This window comes from Triticum aestivum, chromosome 4B (genome assembly GCF_018294505.1).
Source record: "Triticum aestivum cultivar Chinese Spring chromosome 4B, IWGSC CS RefSeq v2.1, whole genome shotgun sequence".
Lineage (NCBI taxonomy): Eukaryota > Viridiplantae > Streptophyta > Magnoliopsida > Poales > Poaceae > Triticum > Triticum aestivum.
The window spans coordinates 574113956-574133484 of record NC_057804.1 but is presented as its reverse complement, the minus strand read 5'-3'; the positions used below and the strand labels follow the sequence as shown (position 1 = coordinate 574133484).

General features: G+C 44.6%; 1 protein-coding gene across 1 annotated transcript; it reads right to left on the bottom strand.

Moving 5' to 3' along the window:
• Positions 1 to 15927: 15927 nt before the first annotated feature.
• On the bottom strand, positions 15928 to 19296 carry LOC123093333 (tRNA-specific 2-thiouridylase MnmA). Its single transcript, XM_044515269.1, has 10 exons — positions 18854 to 19296; positions 18696 to 18770; positions 18524 to 18577; positions 18365 to 18443; positions 18135 to 18262; positions 17879 to 17962; positions 17709 to 17792; positions 17447 to 17598; positions 17132 to 17282; positions 15928 to 16763 (listed from the first exon to the last, which is right to left on the bottom strand). Exons 1-10 carry the CDS (start codon positions 19184 to 19186, stop codon positions 16446 to 16448), a joined length of 1458 nt encoding a protein of 485 aa, XP_044371204.1. The 5' UTR covers positions 19187 to 19296; the 3' UTR covers positions 15928 to 16445.
• Between the last annotated feature and the right edge of the window lie 233 nt (positions 19297 to 19529).

Below are 19529 nucleotides of genomic sequence, written 5' to 3'. Positions count from 1 at the left end.
GCTTTGAATAAAACTCCTCCAGCAAGGCCCAACCTTGGTTTTACCATTTGCCTCACCTAGCCCTTTTCCCCTTGGGTTTTCAGAGCCCGAGGGTCATCTTTATTTTAGCCCCCCCGGGCCAATGCTTGTCTAAGTGTTGGTCCAAACCGAGCAATGTCCGGCGCCCCCTGGGCAACCAGGGTCTATGCCAACCCGTCGTCTTGCTCATCCGGTGTGCCCTGAGAACGAGATATGTGCAGCTCCTATCGGGATTTGTCGGCACATCCGGGCGGTTTTGCTGGTCTTGTTTTACCATTGTCGAAATGTCTTGTAAACCGGGATTCCGAGTCTGATTGGGTCTTCCTGGGAGAAGGTATATCCTTCGTTTATCGCGAGAGCTTATCATGGGCTAAGTTGGGACACCCCTACAGGGTATAAACTTTCGAAATCCGTGCCCGCGGTTATGGGCAGATGGGAATTTGTTAATGTCCGGTTGTAGATAACTTGACACCAGATCTGAATTAAAATGCATCAACCGTGTGTGTAGCCGTGATGGTCTCTTTTTGGCGGAGTCCGGGAAGTGAACACGGTTTTTGGGTTATGTTTGACGTAAGTAGGAGTTCGGGATCACCTCTTGATCATTGCTAGCTTCACGACCGTTCCTTTGCTTCTCTTCTCGCTCTTATTTGCGTATGTTAGCCACCATATCTTGCTTAGTCGCTATTGCAACCTCACCACTTTACCCCCCCCCCCTTCCTTTCCCATGGTAATGGGATTGCCGAGTCCTCGTGGCTCACAGATTACTACAACAACAGTTGCAGGTGCAGGTTACGCGAGGATCTTGACGCGAGAGCGATGTTTACTTGTTTTGGAGTTCTTCTTCTGCTTCTTCTTCGATCAGGGAATAGGTTCCAGGTCGGCAGCCTGGGCTAGCAGGGTGGATGTCGTTTGAGTTTCTGTTTGTGTTTCATCCGTAGTCGGATGGTGCTCTTATGTAAGATGTATTGTTGTATTTGTGTGTCATTGTATGCCTCTTGTATGTATCCCCATCTATTATGTAATGTTGATGTAATGATATCCACCTTGCAAAAGCGTCTTCAAGATGCGCTTCTATCCTTGGTGGGACCTTCGAGTTCCTTTAGGATAGGGTCGCATCTTGGGCGTTGACAAGGCACAAGCAATTCTCCAATCTATGCACCTACACAAACAATCAAACACTTGCACCCAACGCGATAAAGGGGTTGTTAATCCCTTCACAGTCAACTACAACAGTGAGATCTGATAGAGATAGATATAAAATATTACTAAAACATAAAATAAACTAAAAGTAAATAAAATGCAGCAAGGTATTTTTGGCATTTTTGGTTTATGTATCTGAAAATATATAATGGAAAATAGACCCGGGGGCCATAGGTTTCACTAGAGGCTTCTCTCTTGAAGGCAAATAATAGGGTGGGTGAACAAATTACTATCGAGCAATTGATAGAAAGCGCAAAGTTATGCCGATATCCAAGGAAATGATTATGCATATAGGCATCACGTCTGTGTCAAGTGGACCGAAAGGATTCTGCATCTACTACTATTACTCCACACATCAACCGCTATCCAGCATGCATCTAGGATATTAAGTTCATAAAGAATGGAGTAACGCCTTAAGTAAGATGACATGATGTAGAGGGATAAACTCAAGCAATATGATGAAAACCTCATCTTTTTATCCTTGATGGCAACAACACAAATATGTGCCTCACTACCCCTACTGTCACTGGGTGAGGACACCACAAGATTGAACCCAAAACTAAGCACCCCTCCCATTGCAAGAAATACCAATCTAGTTGGCCAAACCAAACTGATAATTCGAAGTGAAATACAAAGATATCAAATCATGCATATAAGAATTCAGAGAAGATCCAATAATATGCATAGATAATATGATCATAAATCCATAAATCATCGGATCTTGACAAACACAGCGAAAAAGAATATTACATCGGATAGATCTCCAATAACACCGAGGAGAACATGGTATTGAGAATCATAGAGAGAGAAGAAGCCATCTAGCTACTAGATATGGACCCGTAGGTCTGAGTTAAATTACTCACGCTTCATCGGAAGGGCAATAGGGTTGATGTAGATGCCCCCCGTGATCGAATCCCCCCTCCGGCAGATCGCTGGAAAAGGCCCCAAGATGGGATCTCACAGGAAGAGAGGTTGCGGTGGCAGAAAAGTATTTTTGTGGACGCTTCTGGTGGTTTGGGAACTTTTGGGAATTTATAGGCTAAAGAATAGGGTTAGAGGAGCTCCATGGGACCCACAAGGCAGGGGGCGCCCCCCTGGGGCGCGCCCTGCACCCTTGCCGTCGCCTCGGGACTCCTTTTACTTGATCTCCAAGTCCTACGTGTGTCTTCTAGTCTAAGAAAAATCATCATAAAGTTTTATTCTGTTTGGACTTCGTTTGATATTCCTTTTCTACGAAACTCAAAAACAAGGAAAAAATAGAAACTGGCACTGGGCTCTAGGTTAATAGGTTTGTCCCAAAAATAATATAAAATAGCATATTAATGCATATTAAACATCAAAAACAAATAATATAATAGCATGGAACAACAAAAAATTATAGATACGTTGGAGATGTATCAAGCATCTCCAAGCTTAATTTCTGCTCGTCCTCGGGTAGGTAAATGATAAAAACAGAATTTTTCATGTGGAATGCTACCTAACATATTTATCCATGTAATTTTCTTTATTGTGACATGAATATTCAGATCCATAAGGTTCAAAACAAAAGTTTAATATTGACATAAAAACAATAATACTTATATTTTAGAACGGAGGAAGTATGATAGTAGTACAGTTTGTTCCTTGTAGTGAAGATGAGCAGAGACATTTGCAGTGTAGAGGTCTATACGGTCGGTTGTGATGGACACTTTGAACTCTTCGGGCCTCTTTGATTCGTAAGATTTTGTAAACATAGGAATAGGATTTGTAGTGGCCTGCCCACTTGAATCCTATAAGAATAGCAAGGAAATGCGGGGAGCTGTGTCGCCTTTGAGAGTTACACTGATATTAATAGTACCGCACCTTCACTTGAAGAGAGCTGGTACCCGAAGCCTTTCTAGCCATACCGGCAATACTAGCACATATATTCCAGTAAGTTCCACTTTGCTGATTTTAATCTAATGCTTGCGGTTTTCCTGATATATCTACACTATGATCTGTGTAGCTGCTTTGTGCCACACTAGCAGCAGTCCACTCTTAAAGCTAAAAACTGCAATGACTTAAAAAATTGGCACCAAGGCATTGAGTGCCATTCTGGATGCAATGAAACTCATACGCTCCCCACCTATTGATTCTTGTTCAGAATATGATCCTAATGACTATTCTAGCCTCAAGGAGACAAAGGCAGATGGCCTGTCCTATTCAGCCATCAAGGTGCGTGTTCTAATTTTGCAAGGTTTTATTGATTGCGCGTATCTTGTAAATGTTGTCTTGCATTTCTTCTACTTTGTTGCACCGCCATCTTCTTAGTTTACTCATCATATATGTCGAGATGCCATGCCCATCTATTATCAATACATATTCCATCTGTCATCACACCATGTTTTTTCACTCAAATATTGTTCTTGTGCATCAGACATCAAAAAGAAAGAGGGTGATTGCCGAACCTGAAGGAGCACCAGCAAAGTCCTTGAAAAACATGGTGGTGCAGGAGAAATCAGACAGCACCCCACTTATATTGGTTGTACAACCAGTGACACAAAATGTAGGACCGACTCCAGCAGACTGTACCCATACTTCACTGGCCAAACCACAAGCCCCACCACACGGGACCTGCACTCCAGCAAAAGGTATGCCGATTTTAGTTACCATAGCACCAGTCGTACCACAGAAAAATCCCACTCCAGCAAAAAGTACAGCAAGTCCACCGGCCGAAGACATATCCCAACTACAGAGACGGCCAATTCCTGCAGATTGGAACCCCATTCCAGTTATTCCCGGTTTAAAATACAATGCTTTCAATGTTGTTAAGGACTAATTGCATATATTCCCGTCATGGGAAGATTATAGTGAAGACAAACACCATTTTCACATCTTCCTGTCCCACTTACGTGTAAGTGCTATTATTCATGGTGATTATTTTCCTGTTTTCTGCTGATTGAACACATCAATGATTTACATTACATTGTTGTAAGTAGGAGAGGGTCAATCTGGATAGTCATGACGAGCAAAGCTTGCTTGCGCTTTTCAAGGAAGCATTGCAGCAGTATCGGTGTTACCTGAGGAAATCACACTTTGATGGTAAGTCTATAAACGAATTTCTGGTGAAGTCTCCTGTGCTAAATTTAGAAGACATTGAATGGAAAAACATTGTTATGCACTGGTCTTATTCCCAGGATGAGGTATTGTCTATGATATTGCATGACAATTTGAACTTCTACTTTTTCCGCACGTGCCTTACGATCTTTTTTGCAGGAAATCTGCTCGAGAAGAATTCCGGTTTGAAAAGAACGACAGGATATCGCAAATATACTGCCCGCTGCTTTTCTCTTGTTAGTACCCGTTGTCCTGTATCACTATACTTGCATACATACCTGGTTCATTATGTGACAGCAGTATGCATGATAGCTTGCTTATCAATTGTTTGCTCCAAATTATCTGATATGTATGAATGGTTACATTAGTGTAGAATATATCAAATGCCAATGAAATTTTTTACCTCTGCATTGTTCTTGTAAGTACCTGTTTCCCTTTATCAGTGTACTTATATTGACAGGTACTTGTTCATGTACCATCACTCTGCAGCTTATTTTCCTTTGCCCTCCATTTTCTACACATCAGACCTATATTTACTCTTACCATAAGGTTGGATAACACCGATGATACTGAAGAAGTTTAGCTTTGCATTGCTCTTGGTTGTACCTTTTGCCTGTATCATTGTACTTACATTTATAGCTACTTGGTTATGTAGCATCACTCTTCATCTTATCTTAAATATTCTCCATTTTTTATTATATTATCAAACCTATATTTACTCTTAACAAAATGTAGAATAAAGGCAATGCTTATGAAGAAGATTCTGCGGTAAACTTTTTGAATCCCCCCCCCCATTAGCATGGACAAGGGCTTTATAGAGCCTGTCTTCACCAATAATGTAAGTTTGTCCTTCTCAAGCCTTCAAACTTTGTTGTGTATATTTGGTTAGGCATGACTACAACACCTGTTTATTTTTGGTGTTTGCATCAAATTGCATGTTTAACGTTTATTATGTAGTTCATAAACAAAAGTTTCTCCTTCTCAATTTAAGTTTTTAGTTATACAATCAAGTTCCTTCTTCATAGCATGTAAATTAAACTATACAGAGCAAGTGATCTTCTTTTGCACTGCATGTATGCTTTTGTTCTTGATTCGTAGTCCAGTGGTGTGGTAAACCTACCCACTACAGCACAATGTCATATTCTGCAATGTATTAACTACGAACAATGTCATATCATTCTACTATTATTTAAACCATCTCTTTATTTGCCAATCTAAAATGGGATAAAGTGATAGCACACTAACCATTGATACTTATGAGTTCTTGATCTGTAATCCAGTGGTGTCGTGAAGCTTCCAACTCCTTCATAATGTCATTTCCTGTCATGTCTTGACCTCAACAATACCATATTGTGTTAATGCTATTTTAAACTATGTCACTTTATTCGTCAGTAAGAAATGTGATGAATTATCAGCACTGATACTTATATGTGCAAAATTTGTCATCTGTCTGCTCGTTTATCTTTCAGAGTAAGGAGGATATAAGTGTCAAACAAGCGCAGTTTCATCAGTTTGCTCAGCTGCTTGCGCTCCAGCTCCCGAGCAGGGCTAACCTTTCTTGAACTCTATTGAAGTGTTGTTGGTTTTGTATATTATTTTGTCGGCATGTTTATTTGCACTGGTAGCGATCTTTGATGCCGAGTGTATGTAATCTGTTGTCTGCTTGTGCTTTATTATCATAGTTGCGAACTTTGATGCCCAGTATATCTAATATGCCGTAATTTCTTTATTGTATAGTCTAGGTTTTCTCTTATTCATGATGCTGCAGTTTTTTTACTATATGTATATATATCATGTCTTCGCAGTAAACCGGCCAAACCGTAAAATTACGGTACATAATCGGGTCGTCATGCAAATCACTATGTATGATCCGCATCATGGGCCCCATCATCTTGGTCCGTTAACAGGCCTAAATGTAAACTGGCCCACTAGTAGATTTGGGCCTTTAATAGGGCGAGTAAACCACCGGCCCTATTTTCACAAGAACACTCAATGGGCTTTTAGGAGGCTGAAAAGTAGGTTGGGCCTGAAACGTGCCGAACAGCTCACGGGTCGGCAGCAGGCCGAAATAGACCACAGCCCATGATTGTGCCAATCAAATCACAGGCTTTTAACAGGCCAAAATTGTCTCGGTCCTTGTTTGGCCCAATCAGATTATCGGCTGTGAGCAGGCCGGATGCAAACTGGGCCGTAGTCAGGCCCAACTATATGACGGCCTTTTAACATGCCGAAATAAATATAGAGCTGAAATGTTATACTGGCCTTTAACAGGCCGAAACTAATATCATGCCGAATTACTAAATGGGCCTTTAGCAAGTGGGCCCAAAAGCATAGCGTCCAGTTGACGGGCCAAATCTGATATGGGCCATAATTTAGCCCAAAGCCTCTTAAAGGGCCGGACTTGATCTGGGCCGTAATTTGGCCCAGAATGTGGTAGGCTTTTAACGGGTCGGATCTCATATGGGCCTTTATTAGGCCCAGAACGTGGCAGGCTATTAATGGATCGGGTCATATATGGGCCAACATTTGGCCCCAAACATGGTAGCCTGTTAATGGGTCGGCCTACTAGTGTCCTCACAATCTTGTGGGCCTTCAGCTGGGCCGCCCATTATGGTCGGCGAAATCTCGTGGGCCTTTAGCTGGGCCGGCGCATTATGGTCCGTAAAATCTTGTCCGCCTTTAGCTGGGCCGGCCCATTATGGCTGCAAAATCTCGTGGGCCTTTAGCTGGGCCGGCCCATTATGGCCCGCAAAATCCCGTTGGCCTTTAGCTGGGCCGGCCCATTATGATCCGCAAAATCTCGTGGGCCTTTAGCTGGGCCGGTCCATTTTGGTCCGCAAAATCTTGTGGGCCACTTTTGGGCCGGCCCATTTAAATTTTATGGGCCACTTTTGGGCCGGTACACGTGTCAACATATCATAGGCACATCTCGCCCATTGGATAAGTGACACCTGTGCCAACACGGAGCTGACACGTGTTTCCTCCAGCCAATGATGATTTTACACGTGGAAAATCCTTATTGGTCCGGGCTGTTAACGGGTTATCGGATCCAAAACCGAACCCGATAGCTTAAGGCGTTCCGTTACGGTGGATGCCACGTCTCGGTCACCCTTGACAAAATCACTTCTGTGACGTGCATTTATCGTCATGGAAGTGGACACTTCCGTGAGGATAATTTTGGTAATGCCATGGAACACTTCTACGACATCACAGGTATGACTATCTTGATTCTGTCATAAAATTGTCATGGATGTACATGCATGATAGAAAACGTGACCTACTGTGCAAACACGTATCATCACAAAAGTGTATTTTTTGTAGTGGTATCGGGTACATACCGGAGTATCGGAGGGGTTACCAGAACCCCTCGGTGGAAGATATGGACCATATGGGACATAGGAGGGAGGCTAACCAGCTTACAAGGGGATGGTGCGCCCCCCACAAGGGAGGAGGCCGAATTGGACTAGGGAAGGGGGTGGCGCCCCCCTTTCCTTCTCCCTCTCCTTCCCCCTTTCCCCCTCCGGTAGAAGGAAAAAAGAGGGGGGCGAATCCTACTAGGAGTGGAGTCCTAGTAGGACTCCCCCCTCCTTGGCGCGCCCCTTGTGGCCGGCCTCCTCCCCTCATCCTTTATATATGGGGGCAGGGGAGCACACCAATTGTTTAACCATGTGCGGTTTCCCCTCCACCGTTTACTCCTTCGGTCATATTGTCGTAGTGCTTAGGCGAAGCCCTGCACGGATCACTTCACCAACACCGTTATCACGCCGTCGTGCTGATGGAACTCATCGACTCCTTCGTGCCTCTACTGGATCAAGAGTTCGAGGGACGTCATCGAGCTGAACGTGCGTAGAACTCGGAGGTGTCGTACGTTCGATACTTGATCGGTTGATTCGAGAAGACGTTCGACTACATCAACCGCGTTATGTTAAGGCTTCCGCTTTTGGTCTACGAGGGTATGTAGACACACTCTCCCCCTCTTGTTGCAATGCATCTCCTAGATAGATCTTGCGCGAGCGTACGAATTTTTTTGAAATTGCATGTTACATTCCCCAACAGGAGTATCCGGCATGGAGGGAGTAATACGCTGATGGCATGGTTCTTTTTATGGAACATGACTTGGCGAAGGCCACTAATATGAAATTATTTTTATGTGCTTTCGAGCAATTATTGGACCTTAAGATTAATTTTTGTAAGAGTGAGGTTTTTTTTTGCTTCAGGGAGGCGCAGGAGTATGAACAGTCTCAACTGTTTGGGTTTCAATTAGGTACATAATCATTTAGGTACGTAACTCTATGCATGTCAGGAAACTTAGTAATGGAGAATGAAAAATAATAGAGTAAAAGTTCAAGAAATTAAATAGCTGGAAAGGAAAACATATGTCTGTTGGAGGTCGGCCAGTTCTTCTCAATTCTGTCTTAACAAGGTTAGTAATGTTTATAGTATCTTTTCTTGAGGTCCCAAAGGGAGTCCTAAAAAATGGATTATTATAGATCTCGGTTATTTTGGCAATGTGAAGGCCACATAAAATTTTTTAGCCAAATGGAACATTCCTTGCCAACCTAAGGACAACGGCCTTGGTATTCTGAATATTCAAGTACAAAATAGGTCTTTCCTAACAACTTGCCGACTTGCCGACTCATGGGCTGCTTTTGGTACAATTCCTGAATCATCTGCATTTTCAATATCAAAAGCTTGCAAGGTTAATATCAAAAGTTTTGGATCTCCTTCCTTCCTTATCACTTCTGAATTTCTGTTTGGGGGTTTGGCTCCTCTGCTATTGGTACCTGTTTGAATCTTCATTGCCGTAAATCATATTCTCCACTAAACCTTGTCTTTTTTTGTAATTTGTGATCATGTAGCAAAATCAGTCTAGGAATTCTCTTGTTGCCTTGAGAACATGAATAGAATCAGACCACATGTCACATACCTTAAGATTGATCAGCTTCTTTTTTGTTGCTAGAAGAAGGATGGTAAAATTGAGTTCAAAAGGGAGATCGTCCACACCACTTGCAGATCAACGGGAGGACGACAATCAGTACAGAGACAAGGCGAAGAGAGATCTTTATGCCACCTAAACTTGCAGATCAGCGGGAGGAGGACAGTGATAGGGCAAAAGGGGATCTCTGCCCATAGATCAGCATATACCTTGGTCAAGTTCTAGTGACAAGGAGGACGATCAAGGAGGATTGGGGAAGACGGGCGGGACGAAGGCATGGAGATCGCTGTTTGGCGCCAACGTGAGTTCTGTTTGGCGCCAAGCGGCAGTAAGAGATTTTTCACCGGACAAATTGGGTGTTTGTTTTCATTTTTTAAAAGAATTAAGTGGGGAAATTAGAGCGGTCAGATTGGAATTGACGGCTAATGTGGATGTCTACAGCACCCGTGCAGTAATAGTTCAACTGCAGAGGAGTTGAACCCCTCTTCTTAGCTCATTGATTGCTTGGTTATTAACTTATGATACATACCTACAATTCTAAAGTGATAGCTATATTTTGAAGCAGTGGGATCCTCCAAAGCTGAATGCAGTGCAAACGTGAATATTTATAATTTCGAAGTGACAACTCGGTATTGCTTGAAATAAATATCATAGCCACAACTTAAATATTATTTTTATTTAAAGTTGGATGTAGACAACAGAGCAACAAACCTCGCAAAAAAAAGATAACAGAGCAACAACACTGTGGAAAAATAAAGAGAAGCAAGGACGCCGGTGTCTCCGACGTGGATCTACGACCCTATCCCAACCAATCCCGACTCGACCCAATCAACGTGGCAGCCAGTGCGCAACGGTCCTGCACACACACATCCTGCGACAAATCCAGACTCGATCAACAACGATGCGACACGAACTGACTCTGACACGCACACACTCGCTCATGCCTAGGACTCAGCCATGGCGTGATTATTCCAGCACTGGGCACATGATGGTTTTGATCGAGCATCAACATCCTTTGGCTGCTGGCTGGCTAGCAGCACGTGGGCCAGCAGGGGCACAAGGGTTCTCCATCGGCATCCATCAGGACGGCGGTGGTTCCAGGCTGCTCTTGTGGTCGGACGACGACCCTTGCGTCTACCGGGAGGCCCGGTTTCGCGGAGAGATTGTTGTGCTCTGCGAGCAGTCGTCGAGCGTCCTGGTGGTGCGGAGACGCATCGGCGGCGGCCATCAGGTGCCCTAGGGCCAGGACCAACAGGAATACGGCGGCCGTCGTCTTGAGAACGGGTGCAGAAGCCATGGCAGCTGCTAGCTAGCCTGGGATCGGCAGGAGGTCAGGCTATAGGTGGCTTAGATATGGCGATCGGAGGTGAGAGGTATGACTAAATGGCATCACTGTTTATATAGAGAGAGAATGCACTATTGATGTATGACGTATGCAATCTTGCTGTGTGCAATGGCCAAGGTCAGTCTCTCTCCTTCTCCAAGGTTGAGACCAGGAACATTATCAAGGATATGCCCTCAGAAAAATCGCCAGGCCCGGGTGGCTTTACTAGCCCCAAAAAGAATCCAGGCGGCGACATGACGAACGGTACCACGTCTCGCTCGGCAAAAATCACTGTTCTACAAAACAATATCGCAAAATGAACCGTTGGCGAAAAAAATCATCCGCTACCCTTTTGTGTAGCGCCCGACAGCTAGACGCTACTCTATACTGCGCAATGCCTAACTGACAGGTGCTACACGCCTAGTCATCGTTGCATCCTGGGCTGCCTGAAAAATGTTAAGTCAGTGTGTAATGCCTGAGAGCTAGGCGCTACACAAAAGGGTCAGCCGGATGATTTTTTTCACCAACGGTTCATTTTGTGATATTGTTTCGTACACAAGTCAAATTTGTCATTTTTGCATTCTCTCTCCATGCGCTACACGCGTACAATTTGTTAACCTCTATCCTCCACGAGGATCTCACGGCTGCCGACACATGCCCCGCGAGAAAAAAGAGTTCATTCGAGTACAATCAAGCACGTAGACGCGGCCAGCTTAGAGCATCTCTAGCAGACCCGTACAAAGCTTAGGACCTCTTTGATTCACAGGATTGCAAAAACACAGAAATAGAAAAAATATAGAAAAACTAAAGGAATGCAAGTGTTGGTTTGGAGGAATTATGTAGGAAATTCATAGGATAGGGTTTCTATAGGAAAATTTTCCTTTAGAGCCTTTTGGTTTATAGGAATAGAATCATTCCTATTCTCAACATTTCGTAGGAAAATAAACATTAGCCTAGACTCAATTAAAAAAATCCTATGATATGAATCAAAGGACATCTCCTTTCCTGTTCCACTCATAGGATTTGAAATACATGTCATTTTTTTGCAAGAATAACTTCCGATCTATTCACCAACTATCAAGGTAGTACAAAGAACATCAGAAGTAAAAAAGTACATCTAGGTCCATAGACCACCTAGCGATGACTACTAGCACTGAAGCGAGCCGAAGGCGCGCTGCCGTCTTCGCCCCTTCCTCATCGGAGCCGGGCAAACCTTGTTGTAGTAGACAATCGGGAAGTCGTCGTGCTAAGGCACCATAGGACCAGCGCACTAGAACAACATCCCTCGCCGATGAAGAGAAGCATAGATCAGAAGGATCCAACCTGTAGACACACGAACACAGATGAATAGAGACAAGATCCACATGGATCCACCGAAGACAAACGAAGACCGAATCCCGCGAGATCCACCGGAGACAAACCTCCACACGCCCTCCGACTATGCTAGAAACACCACCAGGATGGAGACGGGGCGTGGAGAACCTTATTCCATCTGCAGAGAGCCGTCGCCACCTTGTCTCTCTGAGCAGGGCACAAACCCTAACAAAACTCAAAAGAGTATGAAAAATGGGAGCACTCCCGCCGGCAGGGGCCAGGGTCCACCACACCTTAATGTTCTAAGACCACAGAAAACGAGGTAGAACGGTGGCGGCACTGGCAGGAGGCACGAGAAACCCTAGCCAAGGGTGTTCTTTCTTCCAGTGGAAGAAAGAAAATGTTGTTGTGATACATGTCATCCCATTCCCTATGAATTTCCTATTTCTATCATTGTCCTATGCTGTGAACCGAAGGATGATGTAAAACAGAGGAAAAGTATAGAAATATGGAACTAATGGAACGTTTGAAATGTGGGTACTGAAAACGAAGGAATGCATTATTTAGTAGAGAAGCGATGCACCACTCTAAACTGGGCTAGACACAGGACATGCACCAAACTCACACAGGCTTTGTACTTGCACGGGCCTTTCCATTGGATTGCGCTCACGGAAAGCATTGGTTGAGTCATGAAAGGAATCTGATATGCAGCTCTGTCCCTTTTGCCTCGGTCCTCGTGTAAAAATGACTCGATGTTCCACTTCCTGCAAAATCATAGGAAACCAACAATGTTCCTGTGGTTCCCAACTGTATTCCTGCGGACTGGTTCCTGCAAATCAAATGGTGCTGCAGTAGCAAATCCTATGGAATGAGCATTCCAGCATTTTTACTATAAAAAATCCTTCAAATCAAAGGAGGCCTTAGGGTTTCTCTGCCTCCCGCCGGCGCCGCCGTCGATCCGCCTCGTCTCCAGTGGCCTTAGGGCCATGGCGGCGTGGTGGGTCCTAGCCCTTGACGGTGGGAGGGCTCCATTTTTAGATGTACCTTCGAGTTTTGTTAGGGTTTGCGTCCTGCGCAGGAATACAAGACGACGGCGGGTCCCTGAAGATGGAATAAGGTTCTCCCCGCCTAGACCCCCATTCCGATGGTGTGTCAAGCATCGTAGGTGGGCGTGTGGAGGTGTGTCTCATGTAGATCTGTCCTTGGTGGATTTGCTCGGATCTGGTCGTAGTTCATCTACAGTCGTGTGTCTTCACGTTGGATCCTTCCGATCTACACTACACTTCATCAGCGGCGATTGCTGCTCTGTTGCAATGGTCCTATGGGACCTTAGCACGACGACTTCCCGACTGTCTACTACAACAAGTTTTGCCCGGCTCCAGCGAGGGAGGGGCGATGACAGCGACGCGCCTTCAGCTTGCTTCAGTTCTTGTAGTCGTCACTAGGTGGTTTATGGATCTGTATGTAATTTTTATTATTTCTGATGTTCATTGTATTGCCATGATTGAAGTTGAATAGATCGGAAGTTTTCTCACCAAAAAAAAAACTCCATGTACGAAGCTGTGATTGATGTTGGACATGTGGTGAACAACAAGACACTATGAAAACTAAAATTGTTGTTAAAAATTAGGTCTTTATGTGGTAAATCAAGGGAGTTGTGTTGACTAAAGATAATCTAGCTAAACGAAACTTGGAATGGAATTTAAAATGTAGTTTATGTAGTAACTTAGAAACTATTCATCACTTTTTCTTTGACTGTTGCTATGCTAGATTCATTTGGAGACTTATTTACTTCAAGTTTGTCATAGAACCTCCTAGAAATGTCACTCGTATGTTTGGATCTTGGCTTAATGGCTTTGACACATGAGACTAAAAAAATCACATCTTAGTAGGTGCATCAGCTATGTTTTGGGCCATCTGTCTAAGTTGTAGTGACATTGTTTTTTGACAAAACTCCTATGAAAACATGCATGCAGGTACTCTAAGGGGCACTCCCTGGTTATGCTTCTGGGTGCAACTATTGAGGCATGATGAAGGTAGAGGCATGTCGTGATCCATAATAAGCAGGTTGTAGCCTGCCAGGGTCAAGGCCGAATACTTTTTGTTTCCATTATCTAAACATTGAGAATTGAAGCCAATCATGGTTGTTGCTAGGGTTTTTTCAAGCATCAAGCTCTAGCGGCAGCTGATGGAAGGGTTGGGGATGAAGACTGGAGGTGGTGGCGATCCAATTGACGCCTGAGTCGCCCATGCGGCGGTTGAGTTACATTTAGATAATCTTGTATTTACTAATTTGAGACTCCTAATTTAGAGGCCTCCACATATTAACTGGATAAAATCCTAAAATTTCTCAAAAAAAAAAAGACATCCGACCATTGGTTTTAATGTCCGGAAATGATAACAATTGATCAAGAGGTAGGACAAATTCGTCAAGAGATTCGATCCACATGGAAACATTTTACTGTGAAACAACATTAGTCCTAATTTTGAGCAGTGGATGCGCTCATGTACAATGGTTGATAAGATAGTCTTATCTTAAGTCTTGCATGTAATTTAGAGATGACAAAAAAAAGACGTCTACAATAGGTCATGTCTTAGCCTTATCTTCAATAACTAGCTATTCCTAAAAACGTGATGAGACATATTGTGCTAAGAGATCATCTCTTGTCTTCTCTTAAATAAGATAAGACAAGCCTTTTCTTACGAGTTATCTCTCCTCCATCATATCATTTATCCTACGTGGCACTCTTAAGATAGCATCATTGGAGACGCTGTAGTTGGTAATGACCTCTTCTTAGCTCACTGATTGTTCGATTATTAACTTATGATACATACTTATCATTCCGAAGTGATAGCTATACTTTGAAGCTGTGGGATCCTTCAAAGCTGAATGGAGTGCAAACATAAATATTTATAATTCCGAAGTGATAGCTTGGTATTGCTTGAAACAAATATTACAGCCACAACTTCAATATAATTTGTATTTAGAGTTGGACGTAGATAACAGACCACCAATACCAATACTGCAGGAAAATAAAGAGAAGCAAGGACGCCGGTGTCTCCGCGTGGACCGGTGACCCAATCGCAACGGTCCTGCACACATCCTGCAACAAACGTAGACTCGACCAACAACAACTCGACCCGACTTAAAACGATGCGACACGAACTGACTCTGACACACAGACTCAACTCGCTCATGCCTGGGACTCAGCCATGGCGTGATTATTCTAGCGCAGGGCACATGATGGTTTCAACTGAGCATCAACATCCTTTGCCCGCTGGCTATCTAGCAGCATGAGGGCCAGCAGGGGCACAAGGGTTCGCCATCGGCATCCGTCAGAACGGCGGTGGTTCCGGGCTGCTCTTGTGGTCCGACGACGACCCTTGCGTCTACCGGGAGGCCCGGTTTCGCGGAGAGACTGTTGTGCTCTGCGAGCAGCCGTCGAGCATCCTGGTGGTGCGGAGACGCATCGGCGGCAGCCATCAGGTGCCCTAGGGCCAGGACCAGCAAGAACACGGCGGCCGTCGTCTTGAGAGCGGATGCAGATGCCATGGCAGCTGCTGCTAGCTAGCCTGAGATCGGCAGGAGGTCGGGCTGTAGGTATAGGTGGCTAGATATGGCCGATTTGTACGTAGCCAGCTCTTGATCGGAGGTGAGATGAGGTATGACTAAATGGTATCACTGTTTATATAGAGGTAATGCACTAGGTGGACAAAAAGGCCACCATTTTTAAATAAATCTGCACTCACGAATAAACCTGTCTGCTTCTCCAAGGTTGAGACCAGGAACATTATCAAGGATATGCCCTCAGAAAAATCGCCAGGCCCAGGTGGCTTTACTGGCCTTTTATACAAAAAAAATAATCAGTACGTGCTACTACTCCTGGTCTGGTATCTCTTACCCCAGAAAGAATCCAGGCGGCGACATGACGAACGGTACCACGTCTCTCTCCATGTGCTACATGCTTACAATTTGTTAATCTCTCTCACAGCTGCCCACACATGCCTTCATTCTAGTACAATCAAGCACGCAGCCAGTTTAGATTCCAGGATGCTGCCATGCAAAAAGGAGAATGATTTTGTGATTAACCATCCTGGTTTAGTCTAGAACCTGTTGATTGATTAATAAAAATTAGCGTTGCCGTATCATAACTTCACAGGGCATCAGTTAGAAGTGGTACCGCTGACTACTAACACTCTACTCTAGACATTTTGGCTCAAGAGGGAACAACAGGCCTATCCATTCGCCCGCTTGCCTTTCCTGCTTAGACCCGGCAACTATGTCAGGCCAGGTCAGTTCTTGCATGGGCAATCATGCGTTGATTGATGCTCCATCACCACTTTTATCCGGTGGCAAAGCATTTCTTCTCCCAAACGCAAAGTCGCCAATGGATGCCACCTCTTAAAGAACCACCTGGATGGAGCTCCTGATCGGAGCAGCATGACGATGGTTTCTGGAACTTCACCGATCCTTGCATTTGCAGGGCGTGTCAACTTTCACACTGTCAGATGAATATATCTTCCCATGATACTGGTGATGTACGACAAGACAATGGTACAAAAACCTGGTCATGCCTGTCAAGCGACCTTGGCCGGCTCCGGTTCTGGCTTCACAAGATGCTCCAGGTTCATGATCCTTACGGGCTTCCCCAGCTTGGACTTGTCCTCCATCCTAGCGGTTTCCAGCGCCTTTGCGCACACAGGGAAGCTCATTTCGTCCCAGGAATCCAGGATTATGCCTGACCCCAGGCACGCACTGTCACGGTAGAACGCTGCAAACTGGCCAGCTGCTAAACCCTGGTCGTCTTCGGACAGACGAACCGCCAAAACATCTCCGTTCTCTTCGGTTTGCTCTTTTGTCACGGTGCAATCATGGAAATCAGGACTGTGCCGTACCTGGTATTGAGAGTAGCATGGATGTCACCTAACTGACATGATAAAGTGCAGTACATAACAAAAGCAGAGCCATGCTTGATCTAAACGCTAGAGAGAGACAGTGTATAAAAAAGAAGATAGATCGAGCAGGGGAGATACATGGCATTGATTGGATTTGAAGCTGCTGCCATAGTTTCCTATAAGGCCAGATTTAAATTAGTGAACAGGTCAAGGTAGAACTGATCGGTTTCAGAATTGCTTAACTACAGACATATACTGTACATCTATTGCAAGAAGCCAAGAACACTCTTTAACCCTTGCAGATGGTAGAAACGTCAAAATTCAAATATGCTACGCTACCACAAGGGCTGATTGTGTAACTCTGTTACCTTGCATTTAAGGCGTTCATTGTCTGCTGGCCCAGAATCGCTAAACCAGTTTAACGATCCAACACGAAAAGTTCGTCTCCTCTTATCCAGTGAATAGTAATTCCTTGATACAAAAACCACATTATTTTGCACGTCTTTCTCCACAACATACCTGCGTAAGATAAAATGACCACTCATTTGATGAATTTATGGATAAATAGATGTGTGCTACACGAGGACAGATCTTCCTTGAATTGCAGAATACTTCAGGCTAATATACATTTAATTTAGCTGATTTGTACCATAAAAGAGGCTAGTATCATCTACAGTGCGTACCAAGGTCCTCCAGAAAGTCGCAAACCTTGTCGCTGACCAATCGTATAGAACCAAAACCCACGGTGCATCCCTAGGTAATCTCCAGTTTCAGCCTCAAGAAGTATACCCTCCATTTCTCCTATATGTCTTTGAACAAACTCACTAAATTTGACCTAGAAAGAGTGACTTTTTTAGCTTAAAGTGAGACAACACAAGGATAAAGAACAGAACCATATTTTGCACAAAACATGTGAAATATTAACAACTATATTAATGCAATAACCTTTCCGAGAAAACATATCCCCTGAGAATCCTTTCTAGCTTGGTTAGGAAGGTCCATCTGAACAGCCAGACTGCGAACTTCATCCTGCAAAAGATGAGCTCCATTTACAAATAAATACACCACCAGATCCTGAAAAAACTTAACTATCCTTATCTGATAAAATATATCACCTTTGTTATACACCCCAGTGGAAAAAGAAGCCTTCTAAGCTGGGCTTGAGAGAGATGTGAGAGGAAATAAGTTTGATCCTTGATCTGAAACAACAATCAGAGTCTGAAAGGTGGTTTCGACTAACCAATATTTATTTAAACAGAAGAACCATCTATTTGTTTCACTGTATCACAACTTTCCTTCTAGGGTGAATAATAGAACTCAATTGACATCAAATTCAGTAACACTGAGGCTAAGCAAGCTATTTTAAAGCACCTCGTCTTTCGAAAGTTGGAGCACCGATGGCTCTTCAGCGTTCTCAACAGGTGGATGGACTACATGTGCATAATGTCCTGAAGCTATGTAATCAAATCCCAAATTTTCAATTGCTTCTAAGAAAGCTCCTGCAGAAAATGAGTGAAAAAGAATAAGCACATGAACACAGTTCAAAGACTATACCTCGATGCACAATCAAATTTCAGTAATAGAAGTGTGCACATCCATACCAAACTTTATTCTTGTGTTGCAAAGAACATCAGGGTTCGGTGTGCGTCCGTTGCGGTACTCATTAATCATATGAGACACCTAGATATAAAATCCATTATAGTTTCTCAGAATGCAGAAAAACATAGGATCAGGTGCAAAAAGTTTGAAATGAAGCTCACCACATGGTTCCAGTACTCATCAGATAGATGTACCACCTCCAATGGCACGTCAATCTACAAAAATCAAACACATTAGATCAGTCAGTTCATGCAGCCAGAGCTAGCTTACATATGCTGCACACTGGCTATTTCAATGAAACAGCATGCACCGGATGAATTTTCTGAAATATACCTTGTCACACACGGCCTGTGCATACTTCAAATCGTCATCCCACGGGCACTCGGACCAAAAGTTCCTGAAATCTTCCTACAGATTAATCACACCGAGCTTATTAAGTGATCCCGTAGCGTAGCATTGCAGAGCATAGCGACAGGGGAGTGTGTACGGACCTGGAACCAGATCTTGAGGTAGAAGGCGGTGCAGCTGTGCCCGGCTGCGTGGAGGAGGCGGAGCGCGACGCTGCTGTCGACCCCGCCGCTCAGCAGCACCGCCACCCGCAGCGGCGCCCTCCCCGCTGCCGCGCACCGCACGAGGTGCTCCTCGCTGATCTGGACCACCCCGGGCGCAGGTGCGGGCGCGCTGGGCGGGGAGGCTGCGAGAGGCGCCGAGGACGAGAGGGCGCGGAACGACCGGGGCAGCCGGCGGGGGCGAGGGAGGGGTTTAGGGCCCGGGAGGAGAGGGCTCCGGAGGAGCGGGCGGAGGGCGGAGACGACGCGCAGCATGGGTGGCGGCGGCGGCCGGCGGCGTGGCGGCAAGAGGTCTCGGCCGCTGTACTGGATTGGGTTTTTCGGCTAGAGTGTCGAGAGTTTCGTGTCGTTTCAGAGCTTCAGGCTCGAGCTCGCGAAGAAGAGCGAGGACGAAGGCGTATTCTGGGCCGCCCAGAAAATACGTCTACCTCTGCGGTTTACGCTCTTAGGATAGGCGCGTTAGTTTGTCGATATCAAAGTGCCCCTTGGGTTTCATATATAAAACGTATCTCTGGTTCTAAAATCGATAGGAGATTTTTTTTTAAAAAAAATCGATAGGAGAACAGAACGGAATTGATCGATTGGTCAGATACAAATG